General features: G+C 37.0%; 3 protein-coding genes across 3 annotated transcripts; all 3 read right to left on the bottom strand.

The window, feature by feature from the left end:
- Positions 1 to 3,096: 3,096 nt before the first annotated feature.
- LOC149383615 (membrane-associated kinase regulator, putative (DUF1645)) lies at positions 3,097 to 5,747 on the bottom strand. The gene has a single exon (XM_089629500.1). The coding sequence runs from the start codon at positions 5,562 to 5,564 to the stop codon at positions 4,671 to 4,673; it is 894 nt and encodes a 297-aa protein (XP_089485626.1). The 5' UTR covers positions 5,565 to 5,747; the 3' UTR covers positions 3,097 to 4,670.
- Positions 5,748 to 13,212: 7,465 nt separating this feature from the next.
- Positions 13,213 to 14,385, bottom strand: LOC149383614 (uncharacterized). Its single transcript, XM_089627854.1, has 4 exons — positions 14,297 to 14,385; positions 14,120 to 14,224; positions 13,562 to 14,056; positions 13,213 to 13,233 (listed from the first exon to the last, which is right to left on the bottom strand). Exons 1-4 carry the CDS (start codon positions 14,303 to 14,305, stop codon positions 13,213 to 13,215), a joined length of 630 nt encoding a protein of 209 aa, XP_089483980.1. The 5' UTR covers positions 14,306 to 14,385.
- A 6,430-nt stretch (positions 14,386 to 20,815) lies between these two features.
- LOC149383613 (putative inactive poly [ADP-ribose] polymerase SRO5) lies at positions 20,816 to 23,768 on the bottom strand. The gene is made up of 5 exons (XM_089629484.1): positions 22,864 to 23,768; positions 22,341 to 22,588; positions 22,106 to 22,242; positions 21,923 to 22,018; positions 20,816 to 21,208 (listed from the first exon to the last, which is right to left on the bottom strand). The coding sequence occupies exons 1-5, from the start codon at positions 23,397 to 23,399 to the stop codon at positions 21,188 to 21,190; spliced, it is 1,038 nt and encodes a 345-aa protein (XP_089485610.1). The 5' UTR covers positions 23,400 to 23,768; the 3' UTR covers positions 20,816 to 21,187.

The raw sequence follows: 23,768 nt of genomic DNA, 5'->3' as shown, positions 1-23,768 counted from the left end.
TGTACACACTAATTTAGAGGAACTCTAAAGTTTCTTTAATAATCCCTCTAAAATTATTTGATGAATACACAACCCACCATTAGAAAGACCAAACCTTGAGACTAACAATACGATAAATATATCTTTATGGCATAAACTCACAATTGACATGTAAAAGCACATAACCAAAACCATATAAAGGTGGCAATGAGAGTATAGACGACAATTTTTTTTAGTGCCGTCTATTTCTTTAGCCAAATCATGACAAGTCACGTGGTTGTGGCAAGGAATAGACCGTTTTTTAAAAAAAAATGAGCGATGAAGCTCGTTATTAGAGTTGTCTATTTCCTTTATCAACGTTTTCGTCGAATTTATCAGTATTAATGCTTGTAAAAGGTTAACATGTCAATTTTAACTTGTTAAACTTTTGGATTTAACATAACTTTTGTAGTAAGGTTCTTAAGACAATTTCCGAAAAGGAAGAAAAAAAATAGTTAAATTTTCAATAAAAATATATCTAAGTGAACTCTCATTATAATGCAACATTGTCATCGTGATTCGTCTACTGACTTGTACCAAGATATCTAAGTGAACAATATCTCATTATGATTTGTACCAAGATTTTGGACCAAAATCTACTAAACCCAAATAAATCCTAAATTATGATTATCTATTTTCACTAAATACAAAAATATCCTTACTTTTAATAATATTTGATTTTCTTTCTTATTTAATTATTTGACTTTCTTTTCGTTTTGGGTTCAGCTCTCTTCCACTCTTCTCTTTTCGTTTTTCAGTTCCTCATCTTTGTTTGGGTTCATCTTTGTTTTTTCAATTTATCTTTTTAGTTTAGGGTTAGAGATTTTCATGAAAAATATTTGATCCTATTCAAAGTGTTTAAGTCGTTGAATTTCTGTGGTTTTTGAAGTTAAAAAACAAAGAAAAAACGATTCTCGAGATTCTGGAAAATTTTGAAAAGCATCTGAAAATTTATGGGTTTTCGTTGAAGATTTATTGACATTGATGTCAATAAATATGCATTTTTATTGACATTAATGTAAATAAATCTTCAACGAAAACCCAAAAATTTTCAGAAACTTTTCAAAATTATCCAGAATCAAATCTTCAACGAAAACCCAGAAACGTTGAAGATTTATTGACATTGATGTCAATAAATATGCATTTTTATTGACATCAATGTCAATAAATCTTCAACGATTCTGGAAAATTCCTTTGAAGATTCTGAAAAATTCCTTTGAAGATTTATTGACATTGATGTAAATAAAAATGCATATTTATTAACATCAATGTCAATAAATCTTCAACGATTCTGGAAAATTCCTTTGAAGATTAATCTTCAACGATTCTAGAAAATTCCTTTGAAGATTTATTGACATTGATGCCAATAAATATGCATTTTTATTGACATCAACGTCAATAAATCTGATCAACGAAAACCCATAAATTTTCAGAAACTTTTAAAAATTATCCAGAATCCCGAGAATCGTTTTTTCTTTGTTTTTTAACTTTAAAAACCACAGAAATTCTACGCGGAATCCATGGCGGGCTATTCCGGTGGACACTTCGAGGTCGCCGCCGCCGGGATGGCCATGGGCTGCTCTCCGGCGGCCATGACCGTCGTTCCCAGGAGCTTTAGCGTCGAAGATTCCCAGGGCTGCTCTCCGGGTTTTTGTAATGATGTTTGTTTTCATAATATAAACTAAATAATTGTTTTTGTTTTATTAATTAACTAATAAAAATAAACTAAATATGAAGGATAAATATGTAATTACTCATTTCATTAAGTCATAGTTTAGGATTTATTTGGGTTTAGTAGATTTTGGTCCAAAATCATGGTACAAGTCATAGAATATGAATAATCCCTTACTAATATTATATGTGTATCTTTGTCGTAATATAGTTGGAAACTTGGAATGGGAAGATTATTATCTGCTAATCAGCATTTATTACCTATTTTTTACTTAATATTTTTGCATCTCTTTGAGCTGAAACGACTTTGTTTGTGGACACTCAAATTGTAATTTGATTTTCGAACCACACAATGACCTGATATTGTGGAACATGACATAAGTATTGCGTACACAATCGCTGTTCGAATGTTTCAATAGATTTGATATATAGTAATGTTTCTTATGTAGAATTAATACATAGAACAATCTTGAAGCTTGTTTATTGTTGTTTTGTAGTTGTTGTTGTTGTTGTTGTTGTTTTTTTTATTTATTTTTTTATTTTTTTTATTTTTTTTGGGTGCGCGTGCGATTTTGGCCATAATAAACTAATAAAGTAGTACAATAAGTTAGAGATGAATTAGCAGCTAGTGTTTACAAAAAGTAGCGTTGCTTGCACAAAGAGAACCAATTAGCATACTAACTCCAATTTACTTAATAATGAAAGGTAGGAAAAAGATGTGTGAAAACTTGATTTCTTGAATAATACTTTTTGACAAGTTAAACTATTTGTGCTGTATAAATGCTAATCAAGTTGATTATATTTTTTTATGCTGATCTATGCGTTGGGTTTCTTCACATATTGATATTGACTTTTCAGCTTAATTAAAGCCATATATATTGTAAGTAATGGTCGTAAATTACATTTTATCTTGACTTTTGATTAAAAATTAATAATAATCTTGTCTTGTAAGTTTACCCATCGTAATCGGTGATCTCTAGAGTTGGCCTTTTATTCCCATTTGATTATTGTTTAAAAAATAATAGTGTATATACTATATACTTATATTTATTATTATAAAAAGACCATGTGTATATCACCGCCCATTAAACATTTAATCCTACTCGCCGAATTCTAGTAGTATTTGAAGACGAAAAACATGCATATCGCCATATTTTATGGGTATAACCTCTAAAATACGGGCACAAATACCATTAAACAACTAGATCATATATAGTTTTTTTCAATTTTGAACAACTATTTTGAAAGATCGTATTGCAAGGACGCGTGGAAAACAAACTGTATATGTTATTGGTATATATTTATTCTATTTTTAAATTGTATTAGGTCACGTACTCATTTCTTTATTTGGAACAATTAAATACGGGATAATAAAAAAAACACAAATAGATCAAGCTAACTATAAACATCGAATAATTTCCCAATCATCCAGACTAAAGTATCTAATGGGCGAGATCCCAAAAAAAAGTACAAAAGTACGAAAGGAAAACGTGATAAGTGCAAACTGAATAAAGCACTCGTTGATGCTATGATTTTTAATCCGCACTAAAAATTAGTGCGAGAGAGTAATCATATTAGATGTATCGGAATCTTTGTAATTGTTTATCTTTCAGGAGTTTTAGTTCTCTTAATTGATTATTTTATGCTCTTTCTCTGAACAGTCTCAGTATTATATAAGATTTTATCTACATTGCGAATTTTCTGTATTTACTTTTTTTTATCAATATCTTAAATAATACATATTTTATTCATATATATATATATAATATAATGAATCATAATCTAAAAGTATTGTTCACAACTTATTCTTATCCAATTATATTATGACACATCATATTTTTTTTCTTTGCTTTGATTTTCCTTCTTTCGCTGATGTCAATCGATTCCAATTATGATACATCATTTTTTTTTAGTAACTTCTTTTTTTTTTGCTTAGGCTTAAACTGCCTTGCTGTTTGCTTATAGTACCCCATCTTTTTCATTTCCAAACGATTCCTTTTTTTTTTTTTAATTATTATTTTCATTTTCATCTCCAACCGCTCATGTTCTCTCTCTCTCTCTCTCTCTCTCTCGCTCTCTCTCTCTCTCTCTCTCTCTCTCTCTCTCTCTCTCTCTCTCTCTCTCTCTCTCTCTCTCTCTCTCTCTCTCTCTGTTTCTCAAGGCAAGGCTCATTCGTCTCCCTCTCCTTTTTTTCTCATCTCACTTCAAACCTCTTTCTCTACGTTCCTCTCCTCCATCTCTGATTTTTTTTTTCTCATCTTCATCTTTCGTGTTATATGTCACTAAACTTCAACGTATCCTCAATATATACACTAAACTTCAATTTATCCTCAATATTCTCCAACTAGCGTACATACTATTTTTATATGTCACTATAATGTATTATCTTATTAATTATTTATTCAAATTATTAACTTATCCTCCTTCTACAGATAAACAATACTGGATTTTCAAGGAAGTATCCTATAATAGAGACCCCAAGCTATTTTCAATCATATTGCATTTTTCTAGAATATTTAAAATATCTATAAATTAGTCTATCACCGTGTGAGAACCCACACTTCTTTTCCAAAGTGGAAAAGAAAAGTAAAATCCACCAAATAAGGTTGCAAGATATATCTCAAAATTAACATAGCCAGAAAATTACACATATTCAACTCGCACATCACACAGCATGTACCCAAAAAAAAAAAAAAAAAACCTAGCTAATGAAAGCACTCAAACCCTTATTAAAAAAAAAAAACTATAAAAGCATTGATCACTATATATTTATATTTATGTATGGTATACCTCTTCAAAAAAAAAAATTGAGTTTAGGTGGTATTCCTATGGTAATATTACACAAAAACGTAACAAAATCATTATATTACAAGTAATTACACTCAATAATTATCCTACGTAATGTATAAATGAAATAAAAAAAACGCGATTTAAATAAGCATTCTTATATATATAAATAAATTTTTAAAAAAAAAGCGGTTTCAAAATGGATGTAAATTCCTACTTAGACCGTTGACATTGGAAAGAAACCCCACCAAGTCCTTCTTCTTGTTGTACGGCCTCTTTTCCTCCTCCTCCGTCGTCTCTTCCGTCGCCGCCGCAACTTTCCCGCCCTTTTTCGTCGCCGCCTCTTTCGGTCCACCGTCGCTGGTGCTCCGATTCAGTATAAAGTCCCGAAGATTCCACCGCCGCGAACCCGCCGTCGAGGTCGTCCTCGTCGTCGTCGTTGTTCCGGTGGACCTGCTCTTCTTCTTCTCGGAAGCGGAGATCCGATTCTTCTTCTTGTTCTTACTGTTGTTTGGATCCCACGCGCAGTACGTGCCTGGTCTCAGACCGTCGATGATGAGCTCGTCGTCGACCTCCGACGACGACGAACACGACGTCGAAGTCCACTCTTCTTCTCCCATCAGCTTCCCCAGAGGCTGTCTCCGCCGAGGCGGAGGCGGCGGAGAAGGAAGAGGAAGGGCGATTCCGTCATTTCCGCGGCTCGTCTCTTTCAATTTCGCCGTTTTCGCTTCTTCTAGGTCAACCAAGGTCTTGCCAAACAGAGGATACACATACACAGCCTTGATCTGACCGTTGTGGAAGATCTCGTCCGCCGATATCGGCGAGTCTCTCGCCGCCGCGAACGCGAATTCGAACTCCGATTCTCCGTCGTCGTTTTCATCTCCCGCGCTGTTGTCGTTTCGGCTGTGGAGCCATGGCTGGTCGTCGTCGTCGTCGAAGAGAAAATTGGCGGCGGAGTCGGGGTTTTCGCGGCGGAGCTCGCTGACGACTCTGGCGGCGATCTCGGCGAGGTTTCCGGCGGAGGAGGAGGAATAGGCGTTGGTGGTGAAGCTGGGGGAGAGGGAAATCAAGGGACCTGCTTGCAACATTTTGTTTCTCTTTGGGGCGTAAAAGCAAATAGTTGCTTTGTTTTCCTCTCTTTTTTAACAAAGTGAGAACTTTTTATCAGAGGTCTATAGGATGTGTGATGTGTGTGTATATATACATAACATATATATTTTATGGCTCTCCTCTACTGCGTGGCTCTGGGTGATATATATATATATATATATATATATATATATATATATATAATTAAGTGTGAGTTTTATTTTATTTACACAAAAATGATTTATTTGTTTTTTTGTTTTTGCAGAGAGAGAGAGGTTAGGTGGAAATGACCAAAAGTGTGGGGCTTACTTATTTATATATTGTTTATAGTGGAAGATGATGGGATAGTTTATTTATTTAAAGACAATAAAAATAAATATTATTTGGGTGGATTTCTCTCTCTTTTTTTTCTTTTCTTCCTTTTTAATAAAGATTTCTCTTTTTTTATGTGGTCCTTGATTCCTTATTCTTATTGTAGAAAATTCTGAAGCCAAAACTTGGATGGATAAATGTTTAAACTATGATGGAGAGATATATAATCCAAAAGGTGGTAATTAAGAAAAAAATTATATGCATGGAAGTTGTTCTTTTTTGTCTTAAAATAAAATATATTATTTCATCGTTTTATATTTATTATTTCAATCTCCGGTTTGTTATCACCTTATCATCAACGCGACTCTAATGCCGCCACCTGTCGGTTGTGATATGTTATAAATAAAAATTCTTTTATAAACGTGTCTTATTTAAACAAGGCACAATTGTTTAATATTATAATATATTATCAATTAGGTACCTAATTACATTGGCTTTTGCAAGAAGTTGTAAACCGTACGTCATAAGTATTTTTATACTATTTGTCTACAATATATACATATCCCCCCTCTTTGATAGTGTAACGTACATTTAATTATTTAATGCGTAAAGTATATGATTTTGATGTTTTGCAGCTGAAATGTATTGGTTGGTATGTGTGTGAGAACAAAACTCAGGGGAAATCTATTCATCACGAATTTACTTGTAGCTGAGGCTTTTTGCTTCACTAGCACGTAAGAGTGTTCACATGTATTATCATTGATTATTAGTAATATGACTATTATTGTTGTTGTTAATGGGAAAAATCGCATGTGTTTTTGGCTGCTTTTTTCAGATATTTTTTCATGCCTCTAATTATTCTTTTAGTTTGGCCGAACCATATCCTTCGCTGGATCAATTAATATGGCTTTTTTTCTTTCTGAAATGTCAAGTGTCACAAACTATAATTTTAAACTTCCAATATTTGCATATTTGTTATTTCTCTTGTTTTCTTTTTAACTTTTACAGTGTATGAACCATGAGATGTTTGTGCATGCGTGCAATAGCATATGAAAATAATTTTTAGCGACGGTATTTTAGCGTCGTTTTCTCTAGAAGTGTTGTTAATCTCAATATAATTCGATTGTATTATAGTAAATCAATTAAAATGCGTCATGTCAATTTTAGTTAACGCCGGTGTAATTATTTAGCTGTTTGCGATAGTCGCAAAATTGGTGTTGCGACTTTTTTGAGCGCCGTAGTAATATTTAGAGGCTCTTCATTACTTTTTATTCCAATAGGACTCGTATTTCAAGTTTCAACCAAGTAATTAGTTTAATCATCCAATACTAAGAAAATATAATGAAAGGTCAATCACATATGCACCATATTATGTATATATGATGGTAGAGCCGTGAATATTTCAAAGAGTTTTTTTTTTCACAAGAATAAAATATAAACCACGTCCTTGCATATTTTTATATATTTTTCTTAAACATATCGAATATCAATATTATTTTATTTGTGAAAATATCATGGATATCTTATATAAAACATTACGTAATCGAATTTGGTAAGCTTATTTTTGGGCAAACAGGTATTTTTTTTTTTTTTTAGTATTAGTACTGCATGTGAAATTTCATGGTTGACCTGAATAATACGGGATCCACGGTTATTCATGGTCCGGATACTGGTGAGAATATCAAATAAATTACATCAAATAGCAAACATTTAACCGTCTTCCAAACTAAGTCTTAGTTATTAACTATTATTGTAACGTTTGTTACATATATGATAAATTAAAGTATCATTTTTTAAAATATTTTATTATATTAAATAAGTGAAATTCAAAATAAATTGTTGTTACATGGAGTTTGGCATTTTGGTTCAGGCAATCCTCTTGTCCCCCATGTTGTTCATCACATCACACAGGATATTTGTTATTTATCTATGTCAGGATGCGACGTGACTTCGCTAACAACTTTTTAACTGGCCACGGTGGATGCACTACAACATTTACAACATTTACCGACGATTTTATTCGTCGGTAATAACCCTAAAATCGTCGCTAAATGTATTTAGCGACGATATTAGCGACGATAAAAGTCGTCGCTAATTCGCCGTGCCTAAATATATTTAGCGACGATTTAATCGTCGGTAAATATTTAGCGACGATATTAGCGACGATAAAATCGTCCGTAAATGTTGTAACCAGAAGTTTTTATTCATTTTGAAACAGACAATTAGCGACGAAATTGTCGTCGCTAATTACCGCGGGAAAAAATCCCGCGTCAATTAGCGACGACAAAGTCGTCGCTAAATGTTGTGACGAGAAGTTTTTTTCGTTGTGAAACAGAGTTTTAGCGACGATTTTGTCGTCGCTAATCACTAGGACAAAAGACGTTATCCGGTGCGACGGATGTCGCACCCAATGCCTCAAATGTCGCACCTAATGGTTTATTAGGTGCGACAATAGGTGCGACACTGTCGCACCTGATAACCCGTCGCAGAAGGTATTGGGTGCGACATGTCGCACCTAATAGGTACCCCATTAGGTGCGACATTTTCAGGTGCGACTAATCGCACCTAATGCCCAAGTTATTTTCCTGCCAAATTTTGTAGAATTGGCGGGTAATGGCATATCGGGTGCGACATGTCGCACCTGAAAGTTTTCGCGCCATGGTATTCGGTGCGACAATGTCGCACCCAATACGTTTGTTTAATTAAAAAAAAATACAAAATTAAAAAAAGTAAATTAACAAAATAATATTAATTAAACAAAATTCTAAATGAATTAGAAATAATATTCTAAAAATAGAATTCTTAATTAAAAATACAAATTCTTTACAAAAAACGAAAAAAAATTAATTCCTATTTTTTTTTCTTATAAAACTTATCGATAGTAGAATTTCCTCTGCCGAATAAGTTGCCAGAACTTCGAGAACCGCTTCCTCGTCCTCGTCCACCGCTGCCTGACGCGCTGCCGCTCGTTCCGCCGCTTCCGTAAGGACGATCTCGCAAGTAATCCATAGAACCTGGCGTGGAACCTGGCGTGGAAGGCGATCTGTTGCCGCATCAGTTGCAGCTCGGCTTGTTGGGCATCCATCTGAGCTCGCATCTCGGCAACCAATGGATCGGTCTGAGATGACGAACTTGACGAGCCTCCATCTAGCGTTTGGGCAACACCCAACGATGACCTTGGGATCGAAGGCCCTAAACCGACTTCCCAGTCTCTGCGCACTCCCAAAACATCGCGCATCGCGTACATCTCCGCATCTTCTTGGGAGATCACGATGTTTTGCTCCTCCGCTTGCCGCAAAATATCTATCGTCTGGGCGGTGACTTGATCCTTCAAAATAAAACCACAAAAAACTTATAAGATAAGAAGAAATAAAGTAATTAAATATAGTAAATAAAAAAAATTAACTTACGTATTGCGTCTTCGCGAAGTCCGTCGTCCACGATCCCTTAGCGTCCTGGTGTTTTTCTAACCATATCGCTAAAGCCGAGCCTATACTCCCATCTTCTCTTCGCTGTAATTTTTCAACATTAAAATATGAATCACATATATATTACATATTAATTTTAAGAGACTTACGTTCCTCGAGCGATGACCAAAAAAACTAAGCGAGCCTTGCCTCGCCTTCGTCTTCTTCATCTTCGAATTTTCCCGGTTGCGGAGAGATTTCGCCTGCAAGACATAAATACGTGAAGTTTAATTTTAAGAAATTCGAATAATCATCGGAAGTTCAACTCATACCTTATGCTCTGGCGAGTCGAACACCTCTATTGCTTTCAACCAGGCTTCCTGGTTGTAGCCATCGGGAGTTTCACTTTTAGCGAGGTCCTTACTCCCGCAAAATGTCTTGAAGAAGAGCTGCGACAACCTCGACTTCTGGCCACGACGCATCCTCTTCGCATCGCGAATGATAGCCATATCAATCTCGTTGCGAATAGGATCTGCAGGCACAAGCTCGCCACTCTCGGGATGTGCATAAACGAAGTTATACTCGTTATGAATCGAGTTCATAAGAGCCGCCACACTCTGCGCAGGCACATGATTCCAGTCTGGGAGGTCGACTGGAATGGTACTCTTGATCAGGTTTCCTAATCGGTTTTGGAACGTCCCGATCAACGGATTTTGCTCCCTGACGTCTTGGTAGAACGCCTGCGCATTCTGATCGTAGCGAACTGTGTTCGCTCCAGGGGTCCCAACACGAGCTCTCGCAGAAACGACGCCAGTCGTTGGTCCCCGCTTCTTCCTCGGCATCTGCGGGGGGTCATGCTCTCCTCCAGATGGGTCCTGACCTGAAGTAGACATCCTGCAAAATGAATTGTAGTTAGTATCAAGTACTCTTTTTTCATGCACAACCAAGGTGGCAAGTTGTACGCAGTTAGTACCACGGGCCACATACTATACGCTAGACTCATTTCCCCAAACGGGTTGAACCCATCAGAAGCTAGTCCCAGACGTACGTTACGAGGCTCTGCAGCGAAATTTGGGTGTCTCTTTTGTGATACATTCTTCCCCGTTGGCTTCCATCTGCTCTCATTGCAAATTGGGCACACTTCAGCTTTCTCGAGATCTTTTCGAAATAACACACAATTGTTGATGCACGCGTCAATCATATCGTATCCCATGCCGAAACGCTTCAGCTTCGCCTTTGCCTCGTAGTGTTTTTCCGGAATTCGATTACCAATTGGGTGAGACTTCCTCAAGAGCTGCAACAATTCTGTAAACGACTTGTTCGTCCAATGGTTCGTGACTTTGATGTGCATCAACGAAACCAAGAACGACAAAGACGAAAACTCTTTGCACCCAGGGTACAATTCTGCTTCCAACTCAGCGAACAAATCTTCCACCTGCTCATCTGCACGCACTTCACTCGGAGTCGGATCCGTAAAATCGTCGAAGTCCTCGTGATCCATTAGATCATGGAGAGCATCGTGCAATCCACCGACTCCTCTTTGGTTAGTCTCGCTGGCAGCTTCTATCATTCGACGTTCGCCGTGATGATACCATTCGGTGTATCCCGGAGTAAACCCCTTGTTCAAAAGGTGATTCTTTACGACCCCGATGTCCAGACATCTCACGTTATTGCAAGACTTACAAGGACAACGATAATGACCGTTTTCGTTCGGGAGTCTGCTTGCAACGCGGATAAACTCGTTAACCCCTGTTTTATATTGCAAACTCAACCGATTGTTCTCGGTAATCCAGTCCCTACTTGGATTTGACATTCTTCTGAATGAGACAGGAAATTGGGGGATAAAACTGAATCGTTAGAATTCATTTTGTAGGATTGAATTATTAGGAAATTGAGAGGTAAAATTGAGAGTGAATCGTTAATATTTGAAATTTAGAGTGAATTATTATGAAATTGAGAGTGATGAATTGTTAGGAAATTGATAGTGGATCGTTAATATTTGAAAGATTCGAGAGCGAATTTGTAAGAATGAAAGAGAAATTGTGATTGACATGTATTAATTTTGAAAAGTGGTTAGAATTCGTTAATATATACAAATTCACTACTGATTTCATTAACGAGTTAACCAATTTCGACAAATTAGTTAATTCGTTAAAATATATTATCAAAAGAGTTAATTTTCTTGAGATATACGTTTTATTCTACCGAAAATTCGGCAGAGTTTCCCCTAAAATATTGACTAACCAAAATCTGCAATTAAAACAAAAACACATATATAACCAACCAAGACTATCTTATTAACATACTAAATACTAAATTGAACCAAGACTATCTTATTAACATACTAAATACTTAAACAAATCATGTTACAATTACATTAAATTACACTAAACACGTTACTAATTAATTTAATATATTAACTTAATTAATCTAATCTATCATATTACACATTATTAAAAAAAATTGACTATTACTATATGCTACTATTTTCATCAAAGTTCTATTATCATTTAATCTAACATGTTACTATTTTCATATATATTACTAATTAATCTATACGAAATAATCTAAAAATATTAAATAATCTATAAATATTAATAATTACAAATACCTAACGTTTTTCCGAGGCGACGACGAGGCACTGAGACGACGGGGCTACGAGTGACCAAGCTGCGGCGATGGCTGGGCCGAGGGTGGGCCGGGAGCTGGTCTATAGCCCTTCAAGAAGTTCTCTGCAAAAAAAGAAAAGAAGAAAAGGAAAAAAAAAAGATTAGTTGTGTGACCGATTGACAAGGCATTGAAATATCTAACGTGTTTTACGTACGTCCGATAATTCCGATCTCTTCTTCACCTGGTTGCACTGCCAAACAGAATCCCACTTGTACTCCCTGCACCGAAGAGAGAGTGAGACAGAGAGAGAGAGAGAGAGTGAGACAGAGAGAGAGAGAGACAGAGAGAGAGAGAGAGTGTGTGAGGCTTACCTGGAGGACGGCGCCGGGAATGGAGGCGGGGCTGGTCCGCCGGAGACGAGCGTCGGGCTGGAGGCGGGGCTGGTGGCGCCGGGGACGAGCGTCGGGCGCTGGAGGCGGGGCTGGTGGCGCCGGGGACGAGCGTCGGGCTGGAGGCGGGGCTGGTGGCGCCGGGGACGAGCGTCGGAGAGAGAGAGAGAGAAGAGAGAGTTAGAGAGAGAGAGAGAGAGAGAGAGAGAGAGAGAGAGAGAGTGTGAGGCTTACCTGGAGGACGGCGCCGGGAATGGAGGCGGGGCTGGTCCGCCGGAGACGAGCGTCGGGCTGGAGGCGGGGCTGGTGGCGCCGGGGACGAGCGTCGGGCGCTGGAGGCGGGGCTGGTGGCGCCGGGGACGAGCGTCGGTCGGGCTGGAGGCGGGGCTGGTGGCGCCGGGGACGAGCGTCGGAGAGAGAGAGAGAAGAGAGAGTTAGAGAGTGAGAGAGTGAGGTTGGGCGAAGAAGAAGACGCTCGGGTATATAAATACCCTAAAACTATTAGGTGCGACATTGTCGCACCTAATAGTCATAAGTGTCGCACCTAATATGACTTTTAGGTGCGACACTGTCGCACCCAATGTGAAATTCCAGAACCCAAAACATTCGGGGGGAACTTCTGACCGTTTTAAATTTTTTAACCCATTAGGTGCGACACCTGTCGCACCCAATGATATTAGGTGCGACATATGTCGCACCTAATAGTATCCGGTGCGACAATTTCATATCAGGTGCGACAAAGTCGCACCGGATAGCCATAAACATCAGCGAAATTTTTAGGCGCATGGAAGACTATTAGGTGCGACATGTCGCACCTAATATGTTCTTAGGTGCGACATTTAGGTGCGACATGTCGCACCTAATACCCTTCCGCACCCAATATGTTAATTTGTAGTAGTGAATTCACGCGGGAATTTTTCCCGCGCCAATTAGCGACGACGAAGTCGTCGCTAAAACATTGTGTGAATGATAATTAGCGACGATCAAATCGTCGCTAATTATTATTATTATTTTTTTTCGTCGTTAATTATTTTTTTTTACGGTTTTTTTGTTGTGAAATTCTAAAATGAAAAATCATATAAAAACTAAATTATATTATCCAAATCAACAACTATATAAAATCCGGTTACGTACGTTTTCGGTTATCGAGAAATATGTAAATAATAAATACACAAAAGAACTAATAAACCACTAGTCGCGACGTTTGCTTTGTCGTCCCGCCACTCGTTTTCCCCCTCCTCGACGAGAAACGCTCTTCTGCTGGCGCTGAAGTTCTGCAGGCTGCGGCGTCGGAGTAGACTGACTTGGTCCGTCGGGCGTCGTCTGCTGGCTGGCGTCGGGAGTCCTTTGCTGGCCGCCCGTCGGAGTGCGGACGTCGGGCGTCGGAGTGTGGACGTCGGCCGTCGGAGTCTGCTGGCTGTGGGATGACGGAGCCTGCTGCGAACTCTGCGGAAATTGGGACATGAACGAGCTAAGGTTGAGGCCGGGCACCTGACTCTGTATTGTCTCGGCGAACGCGGCGAGGGTCGATGCCAACACCTCCTGCGAGACATATCCTGGTTGCGACGTCCCAGCCTCCGAACCGTAGACTTCGGCGACTTCAGCCGCCATCCGTGCTCCCTGTGGCACCAAACGTCCGACGCCGGTCAAGTGATCAGTCCGCGAACCCATAATATCGCGGATCGCCTGCTGCTCTAGAACGGAAATATCAACGTCCGCTCCTTGGTGCTCAGCCTCCGCTCGCAACGTGTTGAACCTAGCGACCAGTCGATCCTGATATAATTAACTAGTTAGTATATATTAATCGAAAAATAAGAAAAATAAATGTAAACTTACATAACGTGCGGAGGCTTCAGGAGTCAGCCATTCAGACTTGTCGGACTGATGTTGGCGCTTGTAGTTCGCAAACAAGCTCTCGAATGCGCCTGTCTCGACGCTCTTCTGCATGTAAACAAAACTTCAAGTGTTAGATAATTTTAACGATATGATGTATCATATAAACATAAAACTTACGTTTTTCATGCGGTGGGTCGAGAACCCAATCGTCCCCTGTCGAGTCTTCGTCTTCTTCTTCGCGCGATTCGCCTTATTCTTCGCTTGTATAGCCTGTTGTAATATAAGTAAACGTACACGTAAATAACAAATCGTTTAATAAACATTCGAGTAACGTAAATGATTCAGATGAACGAGGACGTCCAACCTCAACGCAGATCCGGAGACAGTTCGGATTCAGATGGCAGAGGTTCAAGTCGTAGATCAAGCGGAGAAGGTGGAGATGAAGGTGGATCAGAGGGAGGTGGTGGAGGTTCATATCGGGCTGGAGGTTCCTTTAGTGCTGGAGGTTCATATGGTGATGTCGACGGTGCTCAAGTTGGAGACGCACAATCGGAAAAAGATTATGATCGTCTTCATCACCCTGCCTTTATTGATTCAGGATACGGGCGCGGAGGTCAGGGCGGAGGTATGAATGATGCCATGTCATTTACGTCTAGCAATGACGTTGATTACTTGTCCTACAACTTCGGATCGGTATCAATTGGTCCTCAAGGCACGGAGTCCTCTTATGATGACGGATCTTCCAGTTACAACCATGATTACTATGGATCAAGTCAAGCTCCCGAAACGGTGCAACCAGTTCCAGGTTATTCCATACATTCCATGTCTGTTGCTTCATCTCAGTATGAGTACGACTATCACTTGGATAGGTACTTCGTGCATGTGCTCATTACATGAGTTGGTATGATTACTGTATGACCGCTGCATACGGTTGCTATGAGTAGTCATTTATATTCCTTCTATGTTGAATTTGTTGAACTATAGTATTTGGTGGATTGTGTTGAACTTTATCATTTTGATTTGTACTATTGAACTTACTTTTTGTTGTGTTTGTAATTTGGTATTGTGTTGAAACATTGTACACTATTTTTAATTTTATGAATTTTATCCTACGTACTTTGTATGTTTTTTGTATATTTCTTTTATGAATTCCCCTTGGTATATACGGTATTTGACGGTATTCCTCTACGGTAACGGTAAGTTCAACTGTACCGGTTTCTTCTTTTTTTTTTCCTACTTTTCCCGATATTCCTTTACGGTACCAGGGGTTACTAGTAAATTCTGAAGCTCGGAACGGTAACGGTAACAGTATTTCGATCCTTGCAACAAACATCATTGTTGAAAATAAATGTCTAATGGTACGAATGACTATGTTGCATGAACACGAAGCGAAACAAACGTCCTAAAACCCGTACGGCATTGAGAGGATGATGGGCTACCATTGAAGATATGCAAAACACGACAATAACTTGACCGTAACATTTTGTAATTATTCTTTCAAAGTCCGTACCTTTTCCATGAACATAAGTTTGACCCATCCTAGTTGAGGAGGAGACATTTTATCTTCGACGAGAGAGTCGAACTTGTTAGAGGTGTGGAGCTAGGAATGGCAGTTTAATCCGAAACCCGTTAACCCGTCGGGTATCCGAGCTAAACGGGCCGGGTGATACCCGCTCAAATGGGTTAACGGGTAATACCCATTATCATTTTTAGCGGGTACGGGTCGGGTGGCGGAAATAACATACCCGATCCGTTAACCCGTTAACCTGACATGTAAACATTAAAAAAAAACCCTAGAATTTTGATATAACTTATACGTACTCTCACACATATAATTTCAGCTTTTATACTACTATATAATCTATGTAGTAGTGACAATTTTTTTCTTATAATATGAGTCAATTTTTTTTATTAAAAAAAAGCGGGTTAACGGGTGCATATTTTTTGCACCCGTCACCCGGCGGGTATACCCGTTACCCGCCCGTTTAAATTGACGGGTTAACGTGTATGGACTAACAGATATTTTTTTTGGCGGGTACGGGTATGGTAATGGTGTACCCGCTAAAACCCGTACCCGTTGCAATTCCTATGTGGAGCCTAATCGGCGTCGAGATGACGATTGAAGACCTTACGACTGAGCCCTAATGTTTTCCCTATAAATACTCTATGCGCCGATGTTCTTTGTAGAGCGCAAGAGAATTGTAAACACATTTTCTCCCGATTTGAGTTTTAGTGAAAATCTGCAGCGGCAAAATGGACATAACTTTCACATTGAAAGTGTAACATTATAATTTTGTGTGTGCTAATTTTTGTTTTTTGCAAATTTATTTTCTGATTTTAGGTCAGATGTGTCGAATCCTTATAAAACTAACATAAGTCAGCATTGGAGATTGCGCCTTTTGAATCTCGAGAAGTGATTACTCGCTATTTCAAAATAGTACTCAACGAGGCAGTACTCTCGTGGACTAATTCATTATGCCTTCCAAATTAGAAAACACCGCTATCAAGCTCTCTTTCTTCTTTCATTAAATCGCTCAAAACTTAGGTAAAATAACCCAGCATATTCCAACTATGTTTTTCCGTAGAAGAGTCTATGGACACATAAACATCAGTCCTTTACTAGGCCCAAGCTGTACTCCTAGAATATACATAATAAGCAAAAGAAAACGAAGAATAAGAAAAGCTGTGCACTTCTAGAAGATAAGTTTTAGATAATATGAAAAATTGACATTGGAATCAGAGCTTCTTTGTCATCTTTTGTGTGTTGACTAAAAGTCAATTTACTTGCTATTGAAACCGTAAGATTGCAAAACTTATATCTGTGTGATGTTGATTGCAAAATTTATACTGGTCTAATGTGCATCCAATTCAAACATGTATATAAATAAGAGAACGCTATACTTTTCATTAGGCAAAGAATAAGACAACATTTGTTACGAAAGTAACAATAAGATCATATTAGTAGACATATTTAATGGATTAAAAATAGAAGAAAATCACTTTTGAAGTTTTGTTTGATGTTACATACCATTTAGAAATCAGAATTAGAAACCAGACAGGCTGTAATGCATTTATATATGTCATGTTTTCGTTGGACTAAGATGCACTAATGTGCTACTAATTACCAAAATATTCTATTTTCTATATCATAATTCAAAATAAATAAATCCCATTATATGTGGTAATTGCATGATTGGGAAAGTTTTTTTTTTAATTTTTCATCCTTGGTTACTATGTATTCAATTTTTTTTTTTTTTTTTTTTTGGCTAAAACTGAACATTAGGCGTAGGCACGGATTATAGTTTTACTTATGTTCTAAGAAAAACAGTATTAAGGAATCCCTTTGTTTAAATTCTCGTTTTAAATGTGTAGAATTCTGAAATGCATAGACACCAATGATAAATATGATAATACACATTCCTAACCAAAGCATGTGCTCATGTCTACAATGAGCTTTTTTAACCAACTTTTTTTTTTTTCCCGCCGGATCTCAAGTTTTGAAGAAGCTCCGAAAGAGTGTAAATCAGCGACGATGCAACTATTGAGAGACCGCTGCTCTAAATTGCGGGATTTTCAAATTTATTTTTATTTTTTTTACTTATGCGTACTTTTTTTTTCCCTATAAATTGTTAATTTTTCTTTAAAAATGCTAAATCTTCCATAAAATATGAAAAATTCAGATTTTTATCAATATAAAGGCGTTTGTGACTTCTAAGTACTAATGTGTATTGATTATTTAAAGAGTGTGAAAACAATATAGTGTTTTGTGTCATAGCGCCTTACGGTGTTTGATCTTTCTGATTACCAAATTTGAACCAAATCCATCAACCTCTATTATTATCATGTTTAAAAAATAAAAATAAACACCTATATTATAACCGTTTCATACAACCCCCCATTCGAGCATTTGAGTGCCTTGGGGACCCTTTGGTAAAAAAATTAACCTCCCACTAAAAGTCATCTACCCGATTGTGTAAGCAAGCTATTGCTATACAAAAAATGGAAAAACTATAATGACTTTTTAAGTTATGGCAAAACGTGTTTTGCTATTATGATATATTGAGCACGTCTATGTTGAATGAAAGATTTCATCATTCTGGGCATTTCTTGCCTACTAGAGTTTTGAAAGGGGACAAAAACAAAATTGAGACAGACTCATTAAAAAGTTACTTCTCATCTTTTTTTTTTTTTTTTTTTGGTTGGTTATCTTCTCATCGTAATATCTAGCCTTTGAGAACAAGTTAGAAAATAGCTTAACATAGCAAACAAACAAAAAGTGGCGAATTATCATACTTCTTTGACCAATCTTACATGAAAATCGCATGACTTTGAGAAGTTTAAAATACGGTGTAATTATTCAAGAATATTCAATCTTGATAGAATATATCCAAAAAAAACAATCAACTCGATTAATTATCACACCTGCATATTTTTATATGTTAGCATTATTTAAAAAATAATTACAAAAATGTAAGACAAACTGCAAAGTATTTAAAAATTAATCAACGGAGATAAAAAAAAAAAAAAAAAAAAGTAGTAAAGTAGACAGAGAAAAGATAACCGATTAAGAAAAAATAAATATAAAAAATACAAAACTTTAATCGGATTATAATAAAGTAAAATAAAGACGTTTGGGCTTTTAAGACGATCTCTTTAAAGCAATATTGTTCTTCTGCGGGGTGCTAGAAATGACGAGCAAGAGCTTCTAAACAGCTATTTGAGATTTTTTTTTTCATTTCTATAAATGAAACAATAAACAATAAACAAAGTTAAATAGAGCCAAAAAATAGTAGATAATTTTTGTATAAAAAATCATAAACTTAAAAAAAAAAAAATTACAACACAATTTTCATGATAAAAATCCTAGACACACTATTTTTAGGATTAATTTTAAGAAAACACTGCCGCGTACAATTGCAAGATCAAGGATATGGGCCATGTTTTAGAAATCTAAAATGTAATCTATTCTCGGGCAGCAGAGGCCCGGCAAGGGAACCAGGTGTAATAGTATAGTCTCTTTTGCTTTATTTATTATTATTATTATTTTTTCTAATTACCTTTCTTTTTCATTACTCTTCATAACTTTTATTAGTAGACAAATAAAGTTTATTTTCATAGGCCACGAAGACGTGGATATTTCTAGTAGATTGGTTGATTCTTCTTTATTATTATTATTATTATTATTATTATTATTATTATTATTATTATTATTATTATTAGTTGAATCAAATCAATGGATCAATCCTTGTAATCAATCGATTTCGTTTTCAATTTTATATTGACAACTTGAACATGCTCTTCCTCTTCAAGTTCAGGGTTGGTTCGACTTGTATGTAGTCTATTTCTATTTCAATTTTGTCGTTGTAGTCAGGGATCTAGATTATGGGGGGCTAATTTACAACAAAAAATTCAAGGGGAACTGATTTGTAAATTTTGAAAGTAAAAAAATGTAAAAATAAAATTAAAAAATAGCAAAAAGTGCAAAAAAAAAAAAAAAAATTGAGGGGGGGCTATAGCCCCCTCTCACTCCCATGTGGCTTTGTGTCTGATTGTAGTATTTATATTTTTTATGATTTAGATTTTAGATATATAAGCTCCATCAATAAGACAATATTAACACTTATATACAAGAAGCCTTTTTTGAAAAAAGTTAGTCACAAACAAAAAATATGTTATGTCAATTACCACTTATAAACAACCATAAACAAAATGCACTTATAAAGAACTTCGAAGAATTTTTCGGCACCAACAATTAATAAGTTATGCTCCGTAACACTTATAAACCACAACAAACTCGAATTATATCAAATTATGTGGTAAGTTTTCAAAATTATGTCGATTTTGTGTTTCGAAATCTAGTGAGGGTTTTTCAAATTTGGCTGAGTACGAATTCGAGAATATTAAGAATTTTTTAATTTGAATTGGACGGTTTCAAATTTAGGATATTATTTTAGAATTAACATTCATTGTATATTGTTTCTTTCCTTGAATATTCAACAAAGCGGTGAACTAGTGGAGGGTATTATTATGTTCTCCGAACATTCAATTTTAGTGGCTTATGACTACTACTTAAATATTTGGCTATTTTGCTAATCCTATATTATAATTGGGCGAGTCGATCTCTACAGCATTAGAGACCCGCTCAATCAGATTAATTGGGTTCTAAAAATCTACCCGACGTCGGACATGATAAAATTAACCAATCGAGACACGGTGATTGTCTTACTCGGGTCAACATCCTCACGCCAAACCACGAAGCCACGGTCATTGCTCATTGCAAGCTCACTTTTCGTTTTCCAACTTGCGGCCGGTATCAATGGTAGTTGAGCCACTAGGGCAAAACTAACCATTACTATATAAGCAATTGGTTCCAAGGTCAAATTTGTGTTTTCATTTGGAATACAAAGACGTCTTATTCTTTTCTTCCTTGTCAAATTTGCTCATCACAAAGCCTATAGGGAATTCCATGACCCATTAAATACACATATATTATATGTAGATAGAGTGTACACTTTTCAAAGGTGTTGGTGAAATAATTATATTAGTCTTTACCTCACGCCAACTATGGGTTAACGGAATAAGTATCAACTTAATGCGTACGCGTTAGAGAACAATTAAGTAAAAAAATAATATACACATACATAAAGAGATATCCAAAACAAGCCTCTTTTGAGGCATATGAATTGAACAATCATCTAATGAAAAAGAATCAGAGTCATATATAATAATAGAGCATTTTATCTATGAGTAAAGTAGAGAATCATCAAACAACACCACTGTTTGTGAATATCACTTCCACTTCCAAAAAAAAAAAACCCATGTAAGTTAAGGGAAACACACTCCCAAACACCACTACTCACTGAGATGCCAAATAAACCTGAGCCATCCAAATTTCAAGCCCCTCTCTAAAAGCATTTTAGTGGATCCCCTGGTTAGAGTCCTCTCGTGTAATCAAAAGATTGAATTCTATAAAGAAATAAAATGCCCTCTTATCGTTTACTTCTCATCGCTTCTGTTTCCTTCATCCAATTATTCGCCTTTGTAATTCATATCTACAATCAAACCCCTCTATTGCTGTCCTCTATATTTCTGCACAAACAAAACACGTAGACATTAGTGAGTACCAAATGAGATAATTATGTCGTTAACATCTTATGCAAAACAATATATGTATATATCATCGATAAAGGATATTCTTTTTCCACTTTTCCCTGTGAAATTGGGACTAATCGTCCAAAGGTATGTGCCTAAAAAGCCTGGAATAAAGGAGGCTTAAAAAAGAGAGAGGCAATTGGACCAAAAACATTTGGTCCAACAATATGCCTTATAATATTCGTTAGTCAGATACACATCTCCTTCCACTTGTATGTATATGTGTATGTGTATGTGTACGTGTATGTATATGTGTATACTACTTAGGCCAAGGAAGAAAATCCTAACCTCTATACTTCACAAACAAGTAAAATTTTAGGCCTTGTTGCCCACTTTCAGAGCCTAATCAAAGCTTTAAAGAGTTCCTTGATACCTTTATTTATTTATTTTTAATTTCCATTCGATTTAAAGTCAAAAGTTAAGGTCTCTTATCTATAAGGGGCTCAAAACCCATGCTGGGTTTCAAATTTCAAATACAAAAATACAACTATTAGTTTCCAAAAGAGCCAAAGATAGAAAAACCAGTTATAAATTATGATACAGATATAGCCCATGAATAACTATTGTAAGACAATAATAAAGCAACTAAAAATAGGAACCCATAAACAAAAAAAAAAAAAAAAACAAAAAAAAAAAGAATCAAGTTTTCACCTTTTCCCTGAACATCTTGATAGCCGAGATCAATAGTTCGTCCCCTGCGATTTGCCTTACTCGTTGTATCAACTCGTGCCGTGATATCTTCTTCTCCTGAAGAATAAATAAGCAATGACATCAAACAAAACTCAGTTGAAATGATTCTATTAATAATAACATTAAAAACAACCAAAAACATACTCTGTGGTTTCTGTAATGCTTGGACACCAAGGCAACCGAGTGCGGAGGAAGAAACTTGGAGAGCACGGAAATCAGCATCGGAAACGGAACCCACGGCGATGTCGGTCTCCTTGTCGCCTCTCTAACCCTCCCTCGCTCTGCAAATAGAAAGAAAAAAAAAATTCTAAGAAATAGTCCTTATATAAGGCATTTATCATCTAGAGATACACAAGAGTTTATTATTGATTTATTATACCTTTGAGGGGAAGAGAAGCTGTGAAAGTGACGACGAATTCAGGCAAAACGCACGTGTTCATATGAGTGCTCCAAATGATGTGCCTCGTGGGTCTCGATAAATCGTCGACGCCCGAGTCGAACTCGTCGCGACTCGGACAGCACTGATCAGAGCCAGGTTTTACGGCCTCCGGTTTTCCCACTATCACACGACACATAATTAAGTGTCGTATTTCGTTTTCGTCGTTTGATTCGGAACCTTCTTCCAGGCTGAACGCAAAATTAGAAATTTATTTAATTTAATAATTATAAAAGTCAGAGGTTAAAACTTGTCAACCAATATTTGACCAAAAAAAAAAAAAAAATTATTAATTAAATAAAATAATAAGAGAGAAAAGAGAAAGTAAAACAAATCGGCGCCTGAGATTTTAGATAGGGACTTAATTCACGAGCAAGTAATGAATCGTTGATTTTGTCTTTTTCTTCTCTCAATTTTATAATGATTGTGTGGGTTTTAGGGTTAGGGTTTTGAACACGAAACGTACCACTGAATCAGAGAACCGTCGGGGAAGAGGTATAGACCTTGACCGTACGAACCGCCATTGTTGTGGCTGCTCCGATTGTCTCTGATTCGAGCGAAGCCGTGGCTGAAGATCTTCGAAACTTCGTCGGCGGAGGAAGTTGAGAACCAGGCGTACCTTACGTTGGCGTCGCCGCCGGATTTCTCCGCCATGGCTCGCTCGAAGATCCGAAACGCGGCGAGCCTCGCTCGGCCGACCAAGCTCGAGTGCGAGTTCCGGTGAATCGCCTCAATCTTCGTCTTCGCTCCGACCTCCGGTCCCAATCCGGCCACCAGTCGCCGGCGAATTAGGCCGTGAAATTTGTCGTCCTCTCGCAGCCGGATCATGCTTCCGTCGCCGGAAAATACGGAGGAACAGCCGGAGATTCCGCTCTCGCAGTCGGAGATCGTCGAACCGCTGTTGTTTTCGTCGTCGTCTGAGGAAAGAGACGGATCGATTCGCTTGCCCTGGTCAGCCGAGCTCGGACGCCATTGAAATTGAACTCCTTCCTTGTTTTCCATTATCTTTGTACAAAAACTAAACTTAAAAAAAAAAAAAAAACTAAGAATAATCTGGTATGTAAATTCAATTACACTTAATGCACAAAAGCAGAATGTAAAAAAAGAGAAAAATAGCTTCCTATATTTTGTGTGTATTTCAAATCGAACTCAACGTCGACATTTTTTTCTTCTTCCTATTTGGATATATGTATATGTGTGTATATATATGAATGAGATTTGAGAAACTATAGTATTTAATTAGGGAAAGATACGGGTTTTGCTTGGAGAAAAAGGTTGAAGAAAAGAGCGGTTACAGAGGCATGAAACTAACGGAACCGCCTTTTATTTTCTTTTGTTTCCTAATGGCGGCGAGGTGGTTATTGATTTTGT

This window comes from Urtica dioica, chromosome 10 (assembly GCF_054948205.1).
Source record: "Urtica dioica subsp. dioica isolate 48M chromosome 10, U.dioica_male_clone48M_v1_H2, whole genome shotgun sequence".
In the NCBI taxonomy this organism is placed as follows: domain Eukaryota; kingdom Viridiplantae; phylum Streptophyta; class Magnoliopsida; order Rosales; family Urticaceae; genus Urtica; species Urtica dioica.
Note: the sequence above shows the minus strand (reverse complement) of the source record. Positions and strands in the feature narration are given on the sequence as shown.

Bases quoted from the DNA above. Each gene is read 5' to 3' on its own strand.
- LOC149383615 (XM_089629500.1), bottom strand. From the start codon at position 5,564: ATGTTGCAAGCAGGTCCCTTGATTTCCCTCTCCCCCAGCTTCACCACC.
- LOC149383614 (XM_089627854.1), bottom strand. The intron at 14,057-14,119 runs GTAAGTTTACAT...TAATTATATCAG, and splicing joins CTGAAGCCTCCGCACGTTAT to GATCGACTGGTCGCTAGGTT. The intron at 13,234-13,561 runs GCAGAACTTCAG...ACAATGTTTTAG, and splicing joins CTACTCCGACGCCGCAGCCT to CGACGACTTCGTCGTCGCTA.
- LOC149383613 (XM_089629484.1), bottom strand. From the start codon at position 23,399: ATGGAAAACAAGGAAGGAGTTCAATTTCAATGGCGTCCGAGCTCGGCT. The intron at 22,243-22,340 runs GTATAATAAATC...TTCTATTTGCAG, and splicing joins AGCTTCTCTTCCCCTCAAAG to AGCGAGGGAGGGTTAGAGAG. The intron at 21,209-21,922 runs GTGAAAACTTGA...TTGTTTGTGCAG, and splicing joins TCAAGATGTTCAGGGAAAAG to AAATATAGAGGACAGCAATA.